Consider the following 24519-nt stretch of genomic DNA (forward strand, 5'->3'; position numbering starts at 1 on the left):
AGGGCTGTGCCATTCCAGGCTGTACCATCCCAAGACTGTGCAATCCCGGGACTGTGCCATCCTTGGGCTGTGCCATCCCATGGCTGTGCCATTCCAGGATGTGCCATCCTGGGAATGCTCTGAGGGCTGTGCCATTCCAGGGCTGTGCCATTCCAGGGCTGTGCCATTCCTGGCTGTGCCATCCCAAGACTGTGCCATCCAGTGCTGAGGGATGTTGGTCCAGCTTTATGTCCCTTTAATGATCCTCGGTGTCTTCCCAAGCTCCTGGGACTTGCCCCTGGATGAAAACGATCCCAGGACCTGAATCCCTCAATCCCTGAATCCTTGAATCCCTGAATCCCCGAATCCCTGAATCCCTGAATCCTGCCATTCCTTGGGTGGGGAGGGCTCAGGGCCGGGGACGCTGCGGGTGGGAGGATAATTTAGAGTGACTTTAAATCACTTTAAATGGCTCCAAATCACTCTGAATTTCCCCAGAGGCCCTTCCCACCCGCCCCGTTCCGTGATTCCACCATTCCACGACGTTCCTCTCGCTGGAGGTGGGATGAGCTCCGCGGGCAGGGGGATGAACTGAGCTCTGGGTTGGGCCTGGGGGGCTCCAAACTGGGCTCTGATCCCGGGGAACGGGGGACAGGAGGAGAGGGAACGGCCTCCAGCTGGGCCAGGGGAGGGGCAGGTGGGATGTTAGGAACAATTCCCACATGGAAAGGGCTGTCAGGCCCTGGAATGAACCTCCCAGGGCAGGGGTGGAGTCGCCATTCCCAGATGGATTTCAGATCCCTGTGGATGTGGCCCTTGGGGACACCGGTCAGGGGTGGTCTTGGCAGTGCTGGGAATGGTTGGACTCCGTGATCCCAGAGGGATTTTCCAACCTGACCCATCCCTAAGGATCCTGTGCCATCCTGGCACTGTCCCAGCTCCTACAATTCCCTGGAAGGAAGTTCCAGGAGGTCCCCAATTCCCAGGGAACGAGGGACAGGAGGAGAGGGAACAACCTCCAACATCCCTCCAGGCTCAGCTGGGATATTGGGAACAATTCCCACATGGAAAGGGCTGTCCCAGGGCAGGCTCAGCTGGGATACTGGGAACCATTCCCACATGGAAAGGGCTGTCCCAGGGCAGGCTCAGCTGGGATACTGGGAACCATTCCCGCATGGAAAGGGTCATCCAGCCCTGGCAGAGGTGGAGCCCCATCCCTGGAGGGGTGTAAGATCCCCATGGATGTGACCCTTGGGAACACGCTCAAGGGTGGCCTCGGCAGCACCGGTCGGACTCTGGGGCCTCCAAAGGCTTTTCCCTTGGAAAAGGCCGCAATTCCAGGATTCCCAGGGCAGGCTGGGCCTTCCAGCTCCCGCTGCTCCCGCTGCCCTCTTCCCTCCCCCTCGGTGCCCGATGCCAAGGAGGGATTTTGTCCCGTTTTCCCCCCCCCGTTCCCGGCAGGCTGGAGGAGGACGAGCTGTACTTCCACAGCGAGGACGAGCTGCTGGGAGAGGGCGATTCCCTGAGCCAGGGCTCCCTCCCGGCCAGGTAGGGCCCCCCCAGCCCGGCCTGGGGGGCGTGTGCTGTGCCCCCTGTCCTTTCCTGCCTTTTCCCTGGATCCCCGGGAACGTCCCAGGCCGGGCCGGAGCAGCCCGGGATGCGTTGGAGCAGCCCGGGATAGCGGGAGCTGTCGGGGTTGGAAGCGGCTGGATTTTAGGATCCCTTCCCACCCAAACCGCCCCGTGACCCCCTCCCCTGATCCCGAGGGGTTGGAATGACCGGGAGAAACGGCGGGATCGGGAGCCGCCGGGTGGTTTTATCCCCGGGAGATCCCGCTTTTCCAGGTTCCTCCTTCCGGGATTTCGCGCCCTCGGGCGTTTTTTCCTGGCGGAAAAAAAAAGCTGATTTTTTTTTTCCCCTGGAGCTCGGGAAAAATTAGGGATCGGGAGAACACACGGTGCTGCTGGTCTGCCTCGGGCCCGGCGCTTCCTCCTCCTCCTCCTCCTCCTCCCGCGCCGTTCCCGCTCCGTGCGCGGATAAACCGGGAAGCGGGAATGCTGCTGGAGTTAAACCGGGATGGGAGGGTTTATTATTATTATTATTATTTAGTATTGTTTGTGTGGTTTGGGTGTAATAATAACAATAAATAAGATTAATATTATATTAATTAATTAATATTATATATTATATTAATATAATAATAATGTATTATTTGTGTGGTTTGGGTGTAATAATAATAATAATAATAATATAACATTAATATTCTATTATATTAATTAATACTATTTATTATATTAATATAATAATCATTTATTATTATTTGTGTGGTTTGGGTGTAATAATAATAATAATAATAATAAATAACATTAATATTATATTATATTAATTAATTAATATTATATATTATATTAATATAATAATAATTTATTATTGGTGTGGTTTAAGTGTAATAATAATAATAAATAACATTAATATTATATTATATTAATTAATATTATTTATTATATTAATATAGTAATAATCATTATTATTTGTGTGGTTTGGGGATAATAATAGTAATAATAATAATAATAAATAACATTTATATTATATTATATTAATCAATATTATTTATTATATTAATATAATAATCATTTATTATTATTGGTGTGGTTTGGGTGTAATAATAATAATAATAAATAACATTAATATTATATTATATTAATTAATATTATTTATTATATTAATATAATAATAATTTATTATTATTTGTGTGGTTTGAGTGTAATAATAGTAATAATAATAATAAATAACATTACTATTATATTATATTAATTAATTAATATATATTATATTAATATAATAATAATTTATTATTTGTGTGGTTTGGGTGTAATAATAGTAATAATAATAATAAATAACATTATTATTATATTATATTAATTAATATATATTATATTAATATAATAATTTATTATTTGTGTGGTTTGGGTGTAATAATAATAATAAATAACATTAATATTATATTATATTAATTGATATTATTTATTAGATTAATATAATAATCATTTATTATTATTTGTGTGGTTTGGGTGTAATAATAATAATAAATAACATTAATATTATATTATATTAATTGATATTATTTATTATATTAATATAATGATAATCATTTATTATTATTTGTGTGGTTTGGGTGTAATAATAATAATAAATAGCATTAATATTATATTATATTAATTAATATTATTTATTATATTAATATAATAATAATAATTTCTTATTATTCGTGTGGTTTGGATGTAATAATAGTAATAATAATAATAAATAACATTAATATTATATTATATTAATTAATTAATATTATATATTATATTAATATAATAATAATTTATTATTGGTGTGGTTTGGGTATAATAATAATAATAATAATAATAATAATAATAATAATAATAATAATAATAATAATGATGGATCCCCTGTGAGAATTCCCGCTGCATTCCCGGTCCTTGGCTGCCGGTGGGGAGGAGCGATGGAATGGCTGGATAGATGGGAATTCCAGGATGGAATGGGATCCAGGGGGGATAGGAGGCTGCAGCTGGGGTGCCCCCTCCTTCTCCATGTGCCACCGGCCCAGGATCCCTGGATCCAGGGATGAGCCGTGCCCGGATCCAGGGATCAGCCGTGCCTGGATCCAGGGATCAGCCATGGACAGATCCAGGGATCAGCTGTGCCCGGATACAGGGATTGGCCATTCCTGAATCCAGGGATTGGCTGTGCCCAGATCCAGGGATCGACCATTCCCAAATCCAGGGATTGACCATTCCCAGATCCACGGATTGGCCATTCCCAGATCCAGGGATCAACTGTGCCCAAATCCAGGGATCAGCTGCCCCCAGATCCAGGGACCAGCCATGCCCAGATCCAGGGATTGGCCATTCCCAAATCCAGGGATCAACCGTGCCCGGATCCAGTCCCAGCTTTTTTCCCTTGGAATTCCCTTTCCCTGTGTGTCTTCCCAGCTCATTTCCCTTGGAATCCCCTTTCCCTGTGTGTCTTCCAGGCTTTTTTCCCTTGAAATCCCCTTTCCCTGTGGGTCTTCCCAGATTTTTTCTCCTGGAATTCCCTTTCCCTGTGTGTCTTCCAGGCTTTTTTCCCTTGGAATCCCTTTTCCCTGTGTGTCTTCCCAGCTTTTTTCCCTTGGAATCCCCTTTCCCTCTGTGTCTTCCAGGCTTTTATTCCTTGGAATTCCCTTTCCCTCTGTGTCTTCCCAGCTTTTTTCCCTTGGAATCCCCTTTCCCTCTGTGTCTTCCAGGCTTTTATTCCTTGGAATCCCCTTTCCCTGTGTGTCTTCCCAGCTTTTTTCCCTTGGAATTCCCTTTCCCTCTGTGTGTCTTCCAGGCTTTTTTCCCTTGGAATCCCCTTTCCCTGTGTGTCTTCCCAGCTTTTTTCCCTTGGAATCCCCTTTCCCTGTGTGTCTTCCAGGCTTTTTTCCCTTGGAATCCCCTTTCCCTGTGGGTCTTCCCAGATTTTTTTCCCTTGGAATTCCCTTTCCCTGTGTGTCTTCCAGGCTTTTATTCCTTGGAATTCCCTTTCCCTCTGTGTCTTCCAGGCTTTTATTCCTTGGAATTCCCTTTCCCTCTGTGTCTTCCCAACTTTTTTCTCCTGGAATTCCCTTTCCCTCTGTGTCTTCCAGGCTTTTATTCCTTGGAATCCCCTTTCCCTCTGTGTCTTCCAGGCTTTTATTCCTTGGAATCCCCTTTCCCTCTGTGTCTTCCCAGCTTTTTTCTTCTGGAATCCCCTTTCCCTGTGTGTCTTCCCAGCTTTTTTCCCTTGGAATTCCCTTTCCCTGTGTGTCTTCCAGGCTTTTATTCCTTGGAATCCCCTTTCCCTCTGTGTCTTCCCAGCTCATTTCTCCTGGAATTCCCTTTCCCTGTGTGTCTTCGCAGCTTTTTTCTCCTTGGAATCCCTTTCCCTCTGTGTCTTCCCAGATTTTATCCCTTGGAATCCCTTTTCCCTGTGTGTCTTCCAGGCTTTTTTCCCTTGGAATCCCCTTTCCCTGTGTGTCTTCCCAGCTTTTTTCCCTTGGAATCCCCTTTCCCTCTGTGTCTTCCCAGCTTTTATTCCTTGGAATCCCCTTTCCCTGTGGGTCTTCCCAGCTTTTTTCCCTTGGAATCCCCTTTCCCTGTGTGTCTTCCAGGCTTTTTTCCCTTGGAATCCCCTTTCCCTGTGTGTCTTCCCAGCTTTTTTCCCTTGGAATCCCCTTTCCCTGTGTGTCTTCCAGGCTTTTTTCCCTTGGAATCCCCTTTCCCTGTGTGTCTTCCAGGCTTTTATTCCTTGGAATTCCCTTTCCCTGTGTGTCTTCCCAGCTTTTTTCCCTTGGAATCCCCTTTCCCTGTGTGTCTTCCCAGCTTTTATCCCTTGGAATTCCCTTTCCCTCTGTGTGTCTTCCCAGCTTTTATCCCTTGGAATCCCCTTTCCCTGTGTGTCTTCCAGGCTTTTATTCCTTGGAATCCCCTTTCCCTGTGTGTCTTCCAGGCTTTTATTCCTTGGAATCCCCTTTTCCTCTGTGTCTTCCCAGCTTTTTTCCCTTGGAATCCCTTTCCCTCTGTGTCTTCCCAGCTTTTTTCTCCTTGGAATCCCTTTCCCTGTGCATCTTCCAGGCTTTTTTCCCTTGGAATCCCCTTTCCCTGTGTGTCTTCCCAGATTTTTTCTCCTGGAATCCCCTTTCCCTGTGTGTCTTCCCAGCTTTTTTCCCTTGGAATCCCCTTTCCCTGTGTGTCTTCCCAGCTTTTTTCCCTTGGAATCCCCTTTCCCTGTGTGTCTTCCCAGCTTTTTTCCCTTGGAATCCCCTTTCCCTGTGTGTCTTCCCAGCTCATTTCTCCTGGAATTCCCTTTCCCTGTCACCCAGGGATAGTGGGAGATGTCCCTGCCCATGGGATGGGATGGGATGGGATGGGATGGGATGGGATGGGATGGGATGGGAATGGGATGGGATGGGATGGGATGGGATGGGATGGGATGGGATGGGATGGGATGGGATGGAGATGGGATGGATGGGATGGGATGGGATGGGATGGGATGGGATGGGATGGGATGGGATGGGATGGATGGGATGGGATGGGATGGGATGGGATGGGATGGGATGGGATGGGATGGGATGGGATGGGATGGGATGGGATGGGAATGGGATGGGATGGGATGGGATGGGATGGGATGGGATGGGATGGGATGGGATGGGATGGAGATGGGATGGATGGGATGGGATGGGATGGGATGGGATGGGATGGGATGGATGGGATGGGATGGGATGGGATGGGATGGGATGGGATGGGAATGGGATGGGATGGGATGGGAATGGGATGGGATGGGAATGGGATGGGATGGGATGGGATGGGATGGGATGGGATGGGATGGGATGGGATGGAGATGGGATGGATGGGATGGGATGGGATGGGATGGGATGGGATGGGATGGGATGGGATGGGCTCCCTCCTGCTCAAAAAGGAGCCTTCCAAGAGCGATCCCGCAGCTTTCTGAGGGAATGGGAAGGATTTTCCATCACCACTGGGATAAGGGCAGGGCTTTCCAAGGGAAAAGCAGCCGGGAATTCCTCTCTCCTCCTTCCCACCATCCCGGTTCAGCTCCCACCCCAATCCATCCCGAATGTAAGGCAGGAGAAGGGAAAGGAGTTGGGGGTGGAGGGGAGCAGTTCCCTTCCAACCCGGGGTCAAACATCCCCCCAATCCCAGTCCTGGTCCCACAGGGATCCATCCCATGGACCCCCTGGAATGCTGGAGGCAACATCCCAGGGGAACATCCCGGGGGAACCTCCCGGGGTTCCGTGCATGGCGTGCTCTGCTGTGGTGCCGTGTCCCGAGGCTCTCCCTGCCCGGAGCAGATCCCACCCTGTTTTCCAAACTCCCCACCCCCCACCCCGTGTCCGTGTCACAGCCTTTTCCCTCCTCTCTCTCCCTGCCAATTCCCAAGCCTGGGAGACGAAGCCGAAGAAGACCAGCACGGCAGGTAACACCCCCCCCCTCATCCCATCCCATCCCATCCCAAAATCCCCCCTGGATGGGGCTGCTGCACCTTCCCACTCCTGCTTTCCGGGCACCAACTCCTTAAATCCAGGCTTAAATTCCAAACCCCGGAGGCCCAGCCCTGTTAAATCCCATTCCTGGTTTTCCCTGGGGCTCCCACCCAGCCCAGCATCCGTGGAGGGGGGAACAGGGATGTGGGGGGGACCCCTCGTGTCTCTGGTGTGGCCCCTGGAATGGCTTTGGCTCGGGATCTGTTGGGAAGGGGGCGTGGGAGGCGCCGGGAATCACCCCAAAATAATCCTGGGATGGGGTTTGGGGAGGGAAAGGGGCTTCACTTCCCGTGGCCTCGGGAAGCTGGGCCCGAATCCACGCGGGAAGGGCACGGGAAAGGGTCTGGGATGGGTGAAAAATAGCTGGGAATGGGTAAAAAAAGGGAACAGGGATAAAAATCTGAGAACTGGGAGGGCAGCAGAGCCGAGGCGGTGTCCCCTGGGAAGGTGGAGTTGGGTTCCAGTGAGGACAACGGGAAAGAATTGGGAAAATTGGATATTGGGGAGGAATTCCTGGCTAGAAGGGTGGGGAGGGGCTGGGCTGGAATTCCCAGAGAAGCTGTGGCTGCCCCTGGATCCCTGGGAGTGTCCAAGGCCGGGTTGGATCCCCTGGGACAGCGGGAGGTGTCCCTGGGTGGGAATTAAACCATCTTTGAGGTCCCTTCCCGCCCAAATCATTCCCTAATTTGATGGTTCCCTGATTTATTCACCCCTACAGGTTTATCCTTTGGTTCCCTCTCAGCCAGGGAAGGGGGGTGGGCACTTCCAGAGGGGGTTTGGGCAGAACCACATCCCTGAGCTGTGGGATTTGGGATGAGCTGGAGGGGTGTGGGCACTTCCAGAGCCACATCCCTGAGCTGCCAAATTTGGGATGAGCTGGAGGGGTGTGGGCACTTCCAGAGCCACATCCCTGAGCTGTGGGATTTGGGATGTGCTGGAGGGGTGTGGGCACTTCCAGAGCCACATCCCTGAGCTGTGGGATTTGGGATGAGCTGGAGGAGTGTGGGCACTTCCAGAGGTGTTTGGGGAGAACCACATCCCTGAGCTGCTGGATTTGGGAAGAACTGGAGGGGTGTGGGCACTTCCAGAGGGGGTTTAGGGAGAGCCACTTCCCTGAGCTGTGGGATTTGGGATGAGCAGGAAGGATTTGGGCACTTCCAGAGCCACATCCCTGATCTGTGGGATTTGGGATGAGCTGGAGGGACCTGGGCACTTCCAGAGCCACATCCCCGACCTGACAAATTTGGGATGAGCAGGAAGGATGTGGGCACTTCCGGAGAGGGTTTAGGGAGAGCAACATCCCTGAGCTGTGGGATTTGGGATGAGCTGGAGGGGTGTGGGCACTTCCAGAGCCACATCCCTGAGCTGTGGGATTTGGGATGAGCTGGAGGAGTGTGAGCACTTCCAGAGGTGTTTGGGGAGAGCCACATCCCTGAGCTGTGGGATTTGGGATGAGCTGGATGGACCTGGGCACTTCCAGAGCCACATCCCCGACCTGCCAGGGTTGGGACGAGCCCCGGCCGTGCCCTGGAGGTGCTGGGAGACCCCACCCGATCCCTATTGATGGGCAGGGTCGGGCTCTGCTCCAGCGGGAGCGGCTCCCGCTAAATTATGGATGCGGCTCCTCTCCCGTGTCCCATTCCTGTCACTAATTGTCCCCTCGGGGTCCCGTTCCCAGGCTGGGGCCGCTGCCAAACCTGGAGGTCACCCCGGACACGGGAACAGGGCAGGGAACAGGGCAGGGAGGAATCAACATTCCCGGGCGGGATGTTACACCCTCTAGATGTGGGGCAAGGGGGGGAATCAACATTCCCGGTGGGATGTGACACTCTCTGGATGTGGGGCAAGGGGGGAATCAACATTCCCGGTGGGATGGGACAGCCTCTGGATGTGGGGCAAGGGGGGGAATCAACATTCCCGGTGGGATGTGACACTCTCTGGATGTGGGGCAAGGGGGGAATCAACATTCCCGGTGGGATGGGACAGCCTCTGGATGTGGGGCAAGGGGGGGAATCAACATTCCCGGTGGGATGTGACACTCTCTGGATGTGGGGCAAGGGGGGAATCAACATTCCCGGTGGGATGGGACACCCTCTGGATGTGAGGCAGGAAGGGAATCAACATTCCCAGCAGGATGTGACACCCTCTGGATGTGGGACAAGAGGGGAATCAACATTCCCGGAGGGATGGGACACCCTCTGGATGTGGGGCAGGGGGGGGAATCAACATTCCCGGGCGGGATGTGTCACCCTCTGGATGCTTGGGGATGTGGGGCAGGGGTGGGCTCGGTGCTCTGAGGGAATTCGTAGGGATAGCTCAGAATTCCAAGGAGTCCAGGGGTGGGGGGGTCTGAAATTCCCGGCTCCAGGTGGGATTTGGTGCCGGGTCTCGGGAATGTGGATGGGCAGGTCCAGATCCTTCCCATCCTGGGAAAAGAGAGTCCCTGCCAAGCTTTTCCCGACCCCTTTGTCAGCCCTTTTCCCATCCCTTTCCAACCCCTTTCCAACCCCTTTCCAATCCCTTTCCACCACCTTGAATCCTATTACGTTAATTATTTAATGAGCCCATAAACTACTTGGGAAAAACCACACCCTGAGGAGCCTGAAAACTGGGAAAAGGTTCCTTCAAATCCATGGAAGAGATGCCCCCTGGGGAGCCTGAAAACTCCCCCCCAGCCGGGTTTTCCTTAGGGAATGGGGTGATGGAACACCCTGGGCTGGAATTCCCACCCTCCCGGTTCTCCTGGAGCTCCCTGGGCTGGGAATTCCCACCCTCCCGGTTCTCCTGGAGCTCCCTGGGCTGGGAATTCCCACCCTCCCGGTTCTCCTGGAGCTCCCTGGGCTGGGAATTCCCACCCTCCCAGTTCTCCTGGAGCTCCCTGGGCTGGGAATTTCCACCCTCCTGGTTCTCCTGGAGCTCCCTGGGCAGGGCTGTCCCTGCTCCCTCCCTGCTGGGGGCAGCTCCAGGAATTTTAATGGGATTTTAATGGCTCCTCTCTCTCTCTCCCCGGTGCCTTTCCCAGGATTCAGTTTAACGATGGATACAAGTCTGTAGCCAGGTACCCAAATGTCCTGCCCGGCGGGATCTGGGATTTTGGGGGGGGTTTTGCTCCCAGCCCAGCCCATCCCGGACCCTCCAAGGTCCATAAATGTGGCTGTCCTGGAATAAATCCCCCCCGGAATTTGGGATACGGGCCGGGCTGGCCCTGTGCTCCCTCTGGAGCCAAATCCCACAGGAGCAGGAGCTGGAGGGACAGGACACAGGGAATGGCTTCCCACTGCCAGAGGGCAGGGAGAGATGGGAGATTGGGAAGGAATTCCCAGCTGGGAGGGTGGGGAGGGGCTGGAATAGAATTCCCAGAGAAGCTGTGGCTGCCCCTGGATCCCTGGGAGTGTCCCAGGCCGGGTTGGATTCCCTGGGACAGCGGGAGGTGTCGGGGTCGGAACGGGATGAGCTTTAAAATCCCTCCCAACCCAAAACATTCCGGGATTCTGGGATACTCAGGCTTCAAGTATCCATAAGGTGCAGCTTTCCCTTGGAAAAGCTTCCGTGCCGGATGACTCCAGAGTCACCCACGAGCATTTCCAGGTGGGACAGGGAAGGAATTCCTCTGGGACAGCCCGGACAGACCTGGTCACTCGGGATTAATTGGGGATGGGGCTGATTTGTGGATAAATAAAACACAGGAGATTGGGAAGGGATTCCTGGCTGGGAGGGTGGGGAGGGGCTGGGCTGGAATTCCCAGAGAAGCTGTGGCTGCCCCTGGATCCCTGGGAGTGTCCAAGGAAAGGTTGGAGCAACCTGGGATAGCAGGAGGTGCCGGGGTTGGGACTGGGTGGGATTTAAGGTCCCTTCCCACCCAAAGCATCCCATGATTCCCGAGTATCCCCTTCCCGTGGGATGTGGGAGGCTCTGGCTGGGGGGAGGTTGTTCCTTCCTCACATTCCCGCTCCCGGTTTTGTCTCTCCCAAGCAGCGAGGACCCCGAGGATCCCAGGTATGGGATGTGGTGTCCCTGCTTCCCTCTGGGAACGCTGTGAGCCTGTGTGCGACCTGGCTGTGCTGTTCCCGGGCTTTGGAGCCAGGGAAAGGCCCTGCTGATCCCTGATCCAGGAGCGGGATCCAACTTCCCGGGATCCCCCTTCCCCTCCTGCCCGAATTCCCTCTGTCCTCTCGTGGTTCCAGCAAGGACACAACTCCTGCTGCTCAGGGACCTTCCAAAGGAGCTGGGAGGGTAATGTTTGTCTGTCTGCCTGTCCATCCGTCCAGCCATCCCTCCATCCCTCCATCCATCCCTCCCTCCTTCCATCCATCCATCCATCTATTCATCCATCCCTCCATCCATCCATCCCTCCATCCATCCCTCCATCCGTCCATCCATCCCTCCATCCATCCATTCATCCATCCCTCCGTCCATCCAGCCATCCATCCATGCATCCATCCCTCCATCCATCCCTCCATCCCTCCATCCATCCATCCCTCCATCCATCCATCCATCCCTCCATCCCTCCATCCATCCATCCCTCCATGCATCCATCCCTCCATCCATCCCTCCACCCTCCATCCTTCCATCCATCCCTCCATCCATCCATCCCTCCATCCATCCATCCCTCCATCCATCCAGCCATCCATCCCTCCATCCATCCAGCCATCCATCCCTCCATCCCTCCATACATCCATACATCCATCCCTCCATCCGTCCATCCATCCCTCCATCCATCCATCCACGCATCCACCCATCCATCCATCCATCCATCCATCCATCCATCCATCCATGCATCCATCCATGCATCCATCTATCCATGCATCCATCCATCCCTCCCTCCATCCATCCCTGCATCCCTCCATCCTTCCATCCCTCCCTCCATCCATCCCTCCATCCCTCCCTCCATCCATCCCTCCATCCATCCATCCATCCATCCCTCCCTCCATCCATCCCTCCATCCATCCATTCCATCCACCCATCCATCCCGTTGTGATCCTCTCCCCACCCCTCCCATTCCCATGGATTTATCCATCCACGTTTTTCCCTGTCCGTTCCCTCCTTTCCGTTCCCTCTCTCTCCCCTCTCCTCCTTCCAGCACCCCCAGGCCTGCCCAATCTCTTTCCCAATTCCCTGGATTCCGGTGGGATCCTTGGCAAGCCCCGTTGAGCCGAGCTCTCCCTCTGCCTTGTGGGGTTTGTTGGATCAGATTTGTTGGATTGGATTTGTTGGATTGGATTTGTTGGATTGGATTTGGTGGATTGGATTTGTTGGATTGGATTTGTTGGTTGGATTTGTTTAATGGGATTTGTTGGATTGGATTTGTTGGATTGGATTTGTTTAATGGGATTTGTTGGATTGGATTTGTTGGATTGGATTTGGTTGGATTGGATTTGTTGGATTGGATTTGTTGGACTGGATTTGTTGGATGGGAGTTGTTGGATTGGATTTGTTGGATTGGATTTGTTGGTTGGATTTGTTGCATCGGATTTGTTGGACTGGATTTGTTGGTTGGATTTGTTGGATTGGATTTGTTGGACTGGATTTGGTTGGACTGGATTTGGTTGGACTGGATTTGTTGGATTGGATTTGTTGGATTGGGTTTGTTGGTTGGATTTGTTGGGTTGGATTTGTTGGGTTGGATTTGTTGGGTTGGATTTGTTGGGTTGGGTTTGTTGGACTGGATTTGTTGGGTTGGATTTGTTGGACTGGATTTCATGGATTGGATTTGTTGGTTGGATTTGTTGGGTTGGATTTGTTGGACTGGATTTGTTGGAGTGGATTTGTTGGAGTGGATTTGTTGGATTGGATTTGTTGGTTGGATTTGTTGGGTTGGATTTGTTGGGTTGGATTTGTTGGGTTGGATTTGTTGGATTGGGTTTGTTGGATTGGATTTGTTGGACTGGATTTGTTGGACTGGATTTGTTGGATTGGATTTGTTGGATCGGATTTGTTGGACTGGATTTGTTGGATGGGAGTTGTTGGATTGGATTTGTTGGATTGGATTTGTTGGATTGGATTTGTTGGATTGGATTTGTTGGATTGGATTTGGTGGTTTGGATTTGTTGGGCTGGATTTGTTGGTTGGATTTGTTGGATTGGGTTTGTTGGGTTGGATTTGGTTGGATTGGTTTTGTTGGACTGGATTTGTTGGATTGGATTTGATGGATTGGATTTTTTGGTCGGGATTTGTTGGGTTGGATTTCATGGATTGGATTTGTTGGTTGGATTTGTTGGACTGGATTTGTTGGGTTGGATTGGTTGGATTGGATTTGTTGGACTGGATTTGTTGGACTGGATTTGTTTGGATTGGATTTGTTTGGATTGGATTTGGTTGGATTGGATTTGTTGGATTGGATTGGTTGGACTGGATTTGGTTGGATTGAATTTGTTGGATTGGATTTGTTGGATTGGATTTGGTTGGTTTGCATTTGTTGGATTGGATTTGTTGGGTTGGATTTGTTGGATTGGATTTGTTGGATTGGATTTGGTGGATTGGATTTGGTTGGATTGGATTTGTTGGTTGGATTTGCTGGATCGGATTTGTTGGATTGGATTTGTCGGATTGGATTTGTTGGACTGGATTTGTTGGGTTGGATTTGTTGGACTGGATTTGTTGGATTGGATTTGGTTGGATTGGATTTGTTGGGTTGGATTTGTTGGATTGGATTTGTTTGGATTGGATTTGTTGGATCGGATTTGTTTGGATTGGATTTGTTGGACTGGATTTGTTGGTTGGATTTGTTGGATTGGATTTGTTTGGATTGGATTTGTTGGATTGGATTTGTTTGGATTGGATTTGTTGGGTTGGATTTGTTTGGATTGGATTTGTTGGATTGGATTTGTTGGGTTGGATTTGTTGGGTTGGATTTGTTGGATTGGATTTGTTGGATTGAATTTCTTGGTATGGATTTGTTGGACTGGATTTGTTTGGATTGGATTTGTTGGATTGGATTTGTTTGGATTGGATTTGTTGGGTTGGATTTTTTGGGTTTGTTGGATCGGATTTGTTGGTCTGGATTTGTTAGACTGGATTTGTTGGATTGTTTGGAGCGTGCGATGGGATTGGAAGGGGGGGGTGCTCTGTCCATGGGTCACATCCCAGTGAATTCCCGTTTGTGATTCCAGAGCAAAGGCAAAAGGGAAGGAGAAGAAGCACCTGGTGCTGCCGTTCAGGTACCCGGAGATCCCCCATCCCCTTCCCGGGGCCTCTCCCGCTCCACACCCCGGAACGGGGCAGGGACAGGAGGGAAAGGGCTCCAAACACAAAGTGGGAATTCTCTGGTGGAGCCAGGGATGGGATGGGATCCCCATGGCCATTCCAGGCTCCTGGAGCACAGAGTGGGCACCTCTGGCACCAAGGGAGCGACGGAGAGAAGGGAAAACAGGGAATGTGATCCCAGTTCCCGGGAACAGGGAGTGCAGGAGGAGGGAAACCCCTGGAGCAGGAGGAGGGACACGCCGGGAACACGCCGTGTCCCTGCAGCCCCGGCACATTCCAGGAAGAGGGAAAGGATGTGGGATCAGCACTGGGATGGATCCCCCCATCCTGGTTTGGGGGGGAGATCCCAGGCACTCTGCCCAGCCAGGGAAGCTGGGATGGGGGAGTATCCCAGCCTGGATTTGGGAGGGAAGGGTCTCTCCCCAGGGAGTTCGTTCCTCCTGGTTTAGGGATCATTTCTGCTGGTTTGGGAATCATCTCTGCTGGTTTGGGAACCATTCCTCCTGGTTTGGGGACCATTCCTCCTGGTTTGGGAACCACTCCTCCTGGTTTGGGAACCATTCCTCCTGGTTTGGGAATCATCTCTGCTGGTTTGGGAACCATTCCTCCTGGTTTGGGGACCATTCCTCCTGGTTTGGGGACCATTCCTCCTGGTTTGGGAATCACTCCTCCTGGTTTGGGAATCACTCCTCCTGGTTTGGGAATCATCTCTCCTGGTTTGGGAATCATTCCTCCTGGTTTGGGAATCATCCCTCCTGGTTTGGGAATCATTCCTCCTGGTTTGGGAACCAGCATCACTCCTTTCCCGGGTGGTTTTCCAGCAGCCCAGGGGCACGAGGAGCAGGAATTTCCTGCCTTGGAGCCTCCCCAGCCCCGGGGCAGGAACGGCTGGAATTAAATCCCAGCTCCCAGTGACTTCCCTGAGCTGGGTCAGTGTTTTTCCTCCCCATTTCGCTGCTGCTCGAGGAGCAGGAGGAGCCAGGGCGGGAAAACAGGGAGGCAGGACCCGGGGAGAAGTGTGGGAGAGAAGGAAAACGGGTTTGGAAAGGCAGAGGGTGGATCAGGGGCGTGGAGAGGGAAACGGGGAATGAGGGATCCGCGTTTCCCGGGTGGGATCAGGGCAGGAGGAGTCAGTGTCAGCCTGGGCAGGGATGAGGAATCCCGGATCCATCCGGCTCCTCCAGCCTCTGGAGAGAGGAGGGGGGATAAGGGAGCCCATTCCCCTCCACCAGGAAGGAGAAGCCTTGTCCCCCATCCCAGGGAATTCCCAAATCCGGGCGTGTCCTGTCCCCGCTCCCACGTGTCCTGCTTCCCCAGCCCCATTCCCACATCCCGGGAATGCCCATCCCCTGCAGCTCCAGTGCTCCATCCAGGGTCGGGAGGGATGTTTTCCACCCGAATTTTAAGCCCCCAGAGAGGAAATTTTGGGAATTTGGGAAGGAATCCTTCCCTGGGAGGGTGGGGAGGGGCTGGGCTGGAATTCCCAGAGAAGCTGTGGCTGCCCCTGGATCCCTGGGAGTGTCCAAGGCCGGGCTGGATTCCCTGGGATAGCGGGAGGTGTCCCTGCCCCTGGAATGGGATGGGATTTGAGGCCCCTTCCCACCCAACCCATTCCAGGAGTGTCCAAGTGACGGAACCTTCTTCCCTTTTGTCCCCTCCCTGCTCCAGCAAAGGCAAAGAGAAGACCAAGGAGCACAAGTAGGTTTTGCTCTCCCTCCTCCTCCTCCTCCTCCTCCTCCTTCCCACCTTTCCCAGCCGATCCCTGGGAGTGCTCCCCCTTCCTCCCAAAGCTGAGCCTGCGGCCCTGGAGGGATTTGGGTCTCTGGGATGGGTCTGGAGCCTGCAGGGAATGTTCATCCGGCAGGAGCTGGATGTTAAAGACATCACTGGGATCATTTCTGCGGGTTTGGGGATCATCTCTCTTGGTTTGGGAATCATCTCTCCTGGTTTGGGAATTGTTCCTCCTGGTTTGGGAATTGTTCCTCCTGGTTTGGGAATCATCTCTCCTGGTTTGGGAATCATCTTTCCTGGTTTGGGGATCATCTCTCCTGGTTTGGGAATCATCTCTCCTGGTTTGGGAATTGTTCCTCCTGGTTTGGGAATCATCTCTCCTGGTTTGGGAATCATCTCTCTTGGCTTGGGGATCATCTCTCTTGGCTTGGGGATCATCTCTCCTGGTTTGGGAATTGTTCCTCCTGATTTGGGAATCATCTCTCCTGGTTTGGGAATCATTCCTCCTGATTTGGGAATCATTCCTCCTGATTTGGGAATCATTCCTCCTGGTTTGGGAATCATCTCTCTTGGCTTGGGGATCATCTCTCCTGGTTTGGGAATCATCTCTCCTGGTTTGGGAATTGTTCCTCCTGGTTTGGGGATCATCTCTCCTGGTTTGGGGATCATCTCCCCTGGTTTGGGGATCATCCCTCCTGGTTTGGGAATCATTCCTCCTGGTTTGGGAATTGTTCCTCCTGGTTTGGGGATCATCTCTCCTGGTTTGGGAATCATCTCTCTTGGCTTGGGGATCATCTCTCCTGGTTTGGGAATCATCTCTCCTGGTTTGGGAATTGTTCCTCCTGGTTTGGGGATCATCTCTCCTGGTTTGGGGATCATCCCTGCTGGTTTGGGAATCATTCCTGGAGTCTTGGAGCAGCCCCTGGAAGCTCTGGAAGGGAACTGAGAGGTCCTGAGGGGAGCCTGGATCCCGTCGGGATCGGATGGGAGGTGGCTGGAGGGAGAGTTTCCCAGCCTGGGAATGGTCAGGAGCTGGTGGGACTCGGGAGCAGCTTTTCCTTTGGGAATTAGGGAAAGGTCCTTCCCCCCGAGGGTGGCTGGCACTGACCAGGCTCCCCAGGGAATGGTCTTGGCCCCAGGGCTGCCAGAGCTCCGGGAGGGTTGGGATGCTGGGATCCTTGGGGTGTCCAGGAGCTGGAATTTAGGCCCTTGTGGGTCCTTCCATTCCAGGATATTCCATAATTCCACGATGTTACAGCTCCTGTCCCATCATCCCTGCAGCCAGGTTTGTTCAGGCCCTGCCCCACTTCCATCCCAGCTGTTTTCCCTGGATACCTGAGCGGGGGTTTCTCCCAACAGCAGCGTCTGGTTTAGCAGAATTTAGGCTGGAGTTTAAGCTCAGCTCCAGGGAATGATCCCGGAGCCCCCTCGGGGGCATTCCGGGGGCATTCCCACAAATTTAGGCTGGAGTTTAAGCTCAGCTCCAGGGAATGATCCCGGAGCCCCCCCCCCCCGGGGCATTCCCACAAATTTAGGCTGGAATTTGAACTCAGCTCCAGGGAATGATCCCAGAGCCCCCCCAGGGCATTCCCACAAATTTAGGCTGGAGTTGAAGCTCAACTCCAGGGAATGATCCTGGAGTCCCCCCAGGGCATTCCCACACCAGCGAGGTCTCTCCTTGCTCTGTGGTTTAAGGGCAAATCCTGGGATTGGGATGAGAGGGAACCTCTGGGTTGATGGTGGAAAGGGAGGAGATGAGGGGGGAAAGGGGACAAATGGCCCCAAACGGCCGACAGGGACAGGGCAGAGCCAGGGAAAATGTGTCCCTTCAGGATCCCCATGTCCCTCCAGGATCCCTGTGGTGTCCCTTCAGGATCCCCGTGTCCCTCCAGGATCCCTGTGTCCCTCCAGAATTCCCATGTCCCTCTAGGATCCCTGTGTCCCTCCAGGATCCTGGTGTCCCTCCAGGATACTGAGTCTCCTTCCAGGATCCCGGTGTCCCTCCAGGATCTCTGTGTCCCTGCAGGATCCCAATGTCCCTTCAGGATCCCTGTGGTGTCCCTCCAGAATTCCCATGTCCCTCCAGGATCCTGGTGTCCCTCCAGGATCTCTGTGTCCCTGCAGGATCCCAATGTCCCTTCAGGATCCCTGTGGTGTCCCTCTAGGATCTCTGTGTCCCTCCAGGATCCCGGTGTCCCTCCACCCCCAAGTTTCCCTGTATTTATTATTATTATTATTATTATTATTATTATTATTATTATTATTATTATATTTATTTATTTTTTTATTTATTTTCCTGATTTTTCCTGTTTGGTTTTTTCCCCCCTGAATTTTTTTCGTCGGTTTTTCTTTTTCTTTTTTCTTTTTCTTTTTTTTTTTTAATCCCGTTTCGTTTCCCTTTTTCTTTTTCCCTGGAGCCCAGGTGGCCGAAGTGGGGTGGGGTGGGGTGGGATGGGGCCTCCTAATTAATAATGCGAGTGGAGGGAGGAGACAAACGTCCTTAAACCGGTCAGTAAGGAGAGGGCAGAGCCGGGAAAAACGGGAAGAGTTCTCCCTGCCCTGGTTCCCTTCCCCTGGGAAGCGGCACGAGGGGTCTGGGGTCGGGCTTTTCCCCAGGCTGGTGTGTGCAGGACGAGCCCCGGGGCTGGCGCCGGGATCCCAGCCCGGCACGGGCGGGAGAACTGGGAAACTGGGAGAACTGGGAAACTGGGAGAACTGGGAAACTGGGAGAACTGGGAGAACTCGTGGGCGGGAGGCGGCTCCCGCCTGAGGGGCACAATTCCTGCGAGGAACTGAACCACAAACACCCCGTGCCCAAGTGCCCGGTAAGAACCAAGGACTAAAATGTCCTTTTTGGCCATGAATAATTAACCTGTAACCGGATCTTTAGGAGCGGGAGAGGGGAGAGGCGGCTCCCGGCTCCCTGCCCGTCCCTCCTCCAGGATCCCCGTGTCCCTCCAGGATCCCTGTGGTGTCCCTCCAGGATCCCCATGTCCCTCCACCCCCAAGTTTCCATGTATTTTATTATTATTTATTATTATTTTATTCATTATTATTTATTTATTTTTATTTTCCTGATTTTTCCTGTTTGGTTTTTCCCCCCTGTATTTTTTTTTTTTTTGTGGTTTTTCTTTTTTTTTTTTTTTTCTTCACCTTTCATTTCCTTTTTTTTCTTTTTCCCTGGAGCCCAGGTGGCCAAAACGGGATGGGATGGGATGGGACGGGATGGGATGGGATGGGATGGGGCCTCCTAATTAATGATGTGAGGGGAGGAGGTGAGGGGGGGGGAGGAGACAAACGTCCTTAAACCGGTCAGTAAGGAGAGGGCAGAGCCGGGAAAAACGGGAAGAGCTTTCCCTGAGCCCGTCCCAGCTGGTTCCCGTCCCTTGGGAAGGGAGACAAATGTCCTCAAACAGTCAATAAGGAGAGGGAAGAGCCGGGAAAAACGGGAAGAGCTCTCCCTGCGCCCATCCCGGCTGGTTCCACCTCCTCGGGGAAGGGAGACAAATGTCCTCAGGGACAGGGAAGAGCCGGGAAAAATGGGAAGAGCTCTCCCTGAGCCGGTCCTTGCTGGTTCCCGTCCCTCGGGAAGAGAGAGGAATGTCCCCAGACAACCCAAAGGGACAGGGCAGGGCCGGGAAAACGGGAAGAGCTCTCCCTGAGCCGGTCCTTGCTGGTTCCCGTCCCTCGGGAAGAGAGAGGAATGTCCCCAGACAGCCCAAAGGGACAGGGCAGAGCCGGGAAAAACGGGAAGAGCTCTCCCTGCGCCCGTCCCGGCTGGTTCCCATCCCTTGGGAAGAGAGACGAATGTCCTCAGGGACAGGGCAGAGCCGGGGAAAAAAGGGAAGAGCTCTCCCTGCGCCCATCCCGGCTGGTTCCCATCCCTTGGGAAGAGAGAGGAATGTCCCCAGACAACCCAAAGGGACAGGGCAGGGCCGGGAAAAACGGGAAGAGCTCTCCCTGCGCCCATCCCGGCTGGTTCCCGTCCCTCGGGAAGGAGCAGCGGCTGCTCCCGGGGCTCGGGGGCGGGGGGATATCTTTGGGAATGCGGGAGGAAGGAAGGCAGGAGCGGGCGCAGGAGGGCTCTGGGGGCAGCTCAGGTTCGCGGCTCCTCATGGAATATTCATGCGGGGCCGGTGTCGGCTCTCCGGCGGCGCCCGATTCCCGGCGGGAGCGGCCTCGGCTGGGATCCCTCGGCTGGGATCCCTCGGGTGGAACCCCCCCGGGATGGGATCTGCCCCCTGAACCGGCCGCGCTCCTCCCCGAGCCCTTCCAGCCCCTTTTCCCGGGAACAGCGAGGCCTGGAGCGGGGGCAGGTACGGCCGGGAATGGGAATGGGAACGGGAATGGGAAAGGGGTTGGGATGGGAACGGGGGCAGGTACGGCCGGGAATGGGAATGGGAAAGGGAATGGGAATGGGGTCGGGATGGGAGCGGGGGCAGGTACGGCCGGGAATGGGAAAGGGAATGGGAATGGGGTCGGGATGGGAGAGGGGGCAGGTACGGCTGGGAATGGGAATGGGAACGGGAATGGGAATGGGGTTGGGATGGGAGCGGGGGCAGGTACGGCCGGGAATGGGAAAGGGAATGGGAATGGGGTCGGGATGGGAACGGGGGCAGGTACGGCCGGGAATGGGAATGGGAACGGGAATGGGAATGGGGTTGGGATGGGAGCGGGGGCAGGTACGGCCGGGAATGGGAATGGGAATGGGGTTGGGATGGGAGCTGGGGCAGGTACGGCCGGGAATGGGAAAGGGAAGAGGGTCGGGATGTGGAAAAGGGGCCGGGGGGTTGGGATCGGGAAGGGGCTGGGAGCGGGATGAGCCTCTGGGATTCTGCCCCGGAGCTCCGGGACGGCTCCTCCTTCCTCCCCTTCTGCCTCTTCCCTCTGCTCCGCACCTGCCAAATCCATCCCTTTAGAATTTACTTCTCCTCTGCTTTTTTTCCCCCCTGTTTTTCTTTTTTTCTCTCCCCTCCCCCCGCCCCGCCCCGTTTATTTCTGTTTTTTCACCTTTTTTGTGTGTGTGTTTTTGCGTTTTAGTTTTGTTTCCCCTCCCTCCCCGTTTTTCCCGTTTTTTTTCCCTGACTTTTTTTTCTGTTTTTTTTTTAATTACTTTTTTCTTTTCTTGATTTTTCCTTTTTGTTTTTTTTTTTCTCCTGTATTTTTTCCTCTTGTTTTTTCCCCCCGTTTTTTCCCCTGTTTTTTTCCCTGACTTTTTTTCCTGTTTTTTTTTAATTATTTATTTTTTTCTTTTCTTGATTTTTCCTCTTTGTGTTTTTTCCTCCCGTATTTTTTCGGTGGATTTTCTTTATTTTTCCCCCCTCTCTCCTTTCCTTTTTTCTTTTCCCCTTTTCTCCTCGTTCTTTTTTTATTATCCTTTTTCTTTTCCTCGTTTTCATTTTTTCTTTTTTTTATCCTCCTTTTACTCTTTTGTTTTTCCTTTTTTCCCCTTTTTATTCCTATTCTCCTTTTTCCTATTTTCTTTTTTCCTCATTTCCACCGTTTTCTTTTTTCCTTCTTACTTTTTTCCTCTCTTCTTTTTTCCCTTTTTCTCTGTTTTCTTTTTCCCTATTTTCATTTTTCCTTTTTTCCTCTTTTCCTTTTCCTTCTCTTCTTTTTTTTTTTCTTTCCCCCCCCATTTTCTTTTCCCTTGTTTTCTTTTTCCCTAATTTTTCCCATTTCCTTTTTTCCTCTTCCCCATTTCCCCTCTTTTCCCCCTTTTTTCCTCTTTTCCCCATTTCCTCTTTTTTCCCCATTTCCTCTCTTCTTTTTTCCTTTGTTCCTCTTTTCCCCATTTCCTCTTTTCTTTTTCCTTTGTTCCTCTTTTCCCCATTTCCTCTTTTTTCCCTATTTCCTCTCTTCTTTTTTCCTTTGTTCCTCTTTTCCCCATTTCCTCTTTTCTTTTTCCTTTGTTCCTCTTTTCCCCATTTCTTCTTTCCCCCTTTTTTCCTCTTTCCTCTTTTCCTCTTTTCCTCTTTTCCTCTTTTCCTCTTTTCCTCTTTTCCTCTTTTCCTCTTTTCCTCTTTTCCTCTTTTCCTCTTTTCCTCTTTTCCTCTTTTCCTCTTTTCCTCTTTTCCTCTTTTCCTCTTTTCCTCTTTTCCTCTTTTCCTCTTTTCCTCTTTTCCTCTTTTCCTCTTTTCCTCTTTTCCCCATTTTCTCTTTCCTTTTTTCCTTTCCTTTCCCCCCCCATTTTTCGCCATTTTCTTCATTCCCTCTCTTTCCTTTTCCCTCCTTTTCCTCCCCTTCCTTCTTTCCTTTCCCCCCTTTCCTCCTCCCCCTCCCAACCCCGTCATTCCCGGCCCTTCCCCTCGGTGTCCCCGCGAGGATTTGGCTCCTGGGCGAGTCTTCCCTGCGAATTCCATCCCCAGCCGCTCCTCCCTTTGCTTTTCCTTCCCCGGGAGCCTCAGGAATTCCCGGGACAGGTTTTATCCCCAACCACCCGCGGGCAAACTTCACCTCCGGGGGCTGCCGGGCTTGATTCTTTTTTTTCTTTCTTCTCCGTTTTTAAGAATTTAATGGAAAAGAAGGGAAAACCTAACCAGCCCTGGAGGTGCGTTGGCTCCGAGCCTGCTGGATATTCCAGGCTGGAAGGGACCTCCAGCTCTGGGAGCGCTTCCACAGCCCGAGCCGGGATCGGGGGGGGGCCGCTCATTAAACAAACTCATTAAGTAAATGAGTTTGCGGACGGCTCAGCAGCGTTTCCAGGCGGGATCTCAGCCGTGGAAACATCGCCCTCATCCTTCCTCCTCCTCTCCATCCACCAACTGCCCCTTGGGAGCATCCCAAAATTTTATCCCGGCTGCCAGAGACGGCCCGGGGGGGTCTGAGCTTTGCTTTAGTCCCGGTCCTAAATGGTTCCTGCGCCTGAGCTTTGCTTTAGTCCCGGCTCTAAGTGGTTCGTGCGCCTTCCTCCCTCCCTCCTCCTGCCCCTTCCCGCCGGGAATTCTGGGTTATCCCGCTCTCCTTCGCTTTCTTCCCGCGTGCTCCGGCTCGCTCAGAATTCCAGAGGTTCTTTAGGACGAGGCTGGAGCTGCTTTGGCTCCCAAAAAAGGGTCAAAGCCCCTCCCGCGGTCCCACAGGGAGGGGTCGGTGCCGGCACCGGGATCGTGGGAAGCACATCCCGATCCTGCTGCTCCCGGGGCTGGAGCTGAGCCCGGGATCTCCCGGCACCTGGGAGGTGAGATCCCGGCTGGAGGTGAGGGGCAGGCCCCAGGGAATGGATCCCAGTGGGAAAGGGGAGATCTGGGGGGGAGATTGGGAAGGGATTCCTGGCTGGGAGGGTGGGGAGGGGTTGGGCTGGAATTCCCAGAGAAGCTGTGGCTGCCCCTGGATCCCTGGCAGTGTCCAAGGCCAGGTTGGAGTCCCTGGGATGGTGGAAGGTGTCCCTGCCCATGGCAGGGAGTGGGAATTAAATGATCTTTAAGTTCCCTTCCCACCCAAACCAGCCTGGAATTCCATGACCTCACCCCCCTGGGAGGGGGAAAAACTATCTTCCCGGAATTGGCTGCTGGAAAACTTCGGGATCTGTACAAATTTCCTGCTGCTCCAGCCCTAAAGCTTCCTGGTTTTCCCACGGCAGGCTGGTCTGGGAAGCGTCAGGGTGATTTAATCTTCAGGAGTTGGGTTTTTAGGCGTTTCCCTGGGGAATGAGCAGCTCCGGGAGCAGCCCCCGGGAGGATTCGGAGCACGGTGGGGACACGGGGCACGGGGAGGGTTCCTAGGCTGCCCAGGCCGTGCTCCAGCCTCGTGTTTTATCCCAAACTGAGGCATTCCCAGGACACAAAAGGAGCTGCAGGGCTCCAGGGCCGTGTGATTCCCTGTGCTCCGGGCTCCTGCTCCTTCCTTCTCCTGATCTTTCCTCCCTGGCTGCTGAACCGGGAGAGGCTCCTCCTGCTCCCGCTCCCGAGGCCTGGAAAACACTCAAATACACTCATTTATGGTTTTCTTTTTGGGTTTTTTTGTTTGCTCTCTTCATCCAGGGCTGGGAAAGGAGTTTTTTCAGCCATGAAACTCGGCAAGGCGCGCCCGGCCAAGGATGAGCATCGGAAACAAGGTACGGCCCTGGAATTACACGGCGGGGGATTGCGTGGGATCTGTGGGAAGGGACCTTAAATCCCATCTCATCCCACCCCCTGCCACGGGCAGGGACACCTCCCGCCATCCCAGGTGGCTCCAACCCGGCCTTGGACACTGCCAGGGATCCAGGGGCAGCCACAGCTTCTCTGGGAATTCCAGCCCAGCCCCTCCCCACCCTCCCAGCCAGGAATCCCTTCCCAATCTCCCCCCCAAATCTCCCCTTTCCCACTGGGATCCATTCCCTGGGGCCTGGCATTCCAGGCCCTCATCCCCAGTCCCTCTCCAGCTCTCCTGGAGCCCCTTCAGGCTCTGGAATGTGCTCCAAGCTCTCCCGGGATCCTTCCCTTCTCCAGCCTGGCCATTCCCAGCTCTCCCAGCCTGGCTCCAGAGCAGAGGGGCTCCAGCCCTGGCAGCATCTCCGGAGCCTCCTCTTGTCCCTCTCCAAGATTTCCATGACC

At 52.7% G+C, this 24519-nt stretch overlaps 1 protein-coding gene across 28 annotated transcripts in view; it reads left to right on the top strand.

The window, feature by feature from the left end:
• OTOF (otoferlin) overlaps positions 1-24519 on the top strand; it is a 130974-nt gene that overhangs the window by 27074 nt on the left and 79381 nt on the right. For all 28 annotated transcript variants that reach the window (XM_051773766.1, XM_051773770.1, XM_051773768.1 and 25 more), the window contains exon 6: positions 23965-24038. In XM_051773766.1, the coding sequence (XP_051629726.1) occupies positions 23965-24038 (74 nt within the window). The remainder of the gene's footprint in view (positions 1-23964; positions 24039-24519) is intronic.

This window comes from Manacus candei, unplaced genomic scaffold (assembly GCF_025592945.1).
Source record: "Manacus candei isolate 608988 ecotype Guabito, Panama unplaced genomic scaffold, ASM2559294v1 h1tg000177l, whole genome shotgun sequence".
Lineage (NCBI taxonomy): Eukaryota > Metazoa > Chordata > Aves > Passeriformes > Pipridae > Manacus > Manacus candei.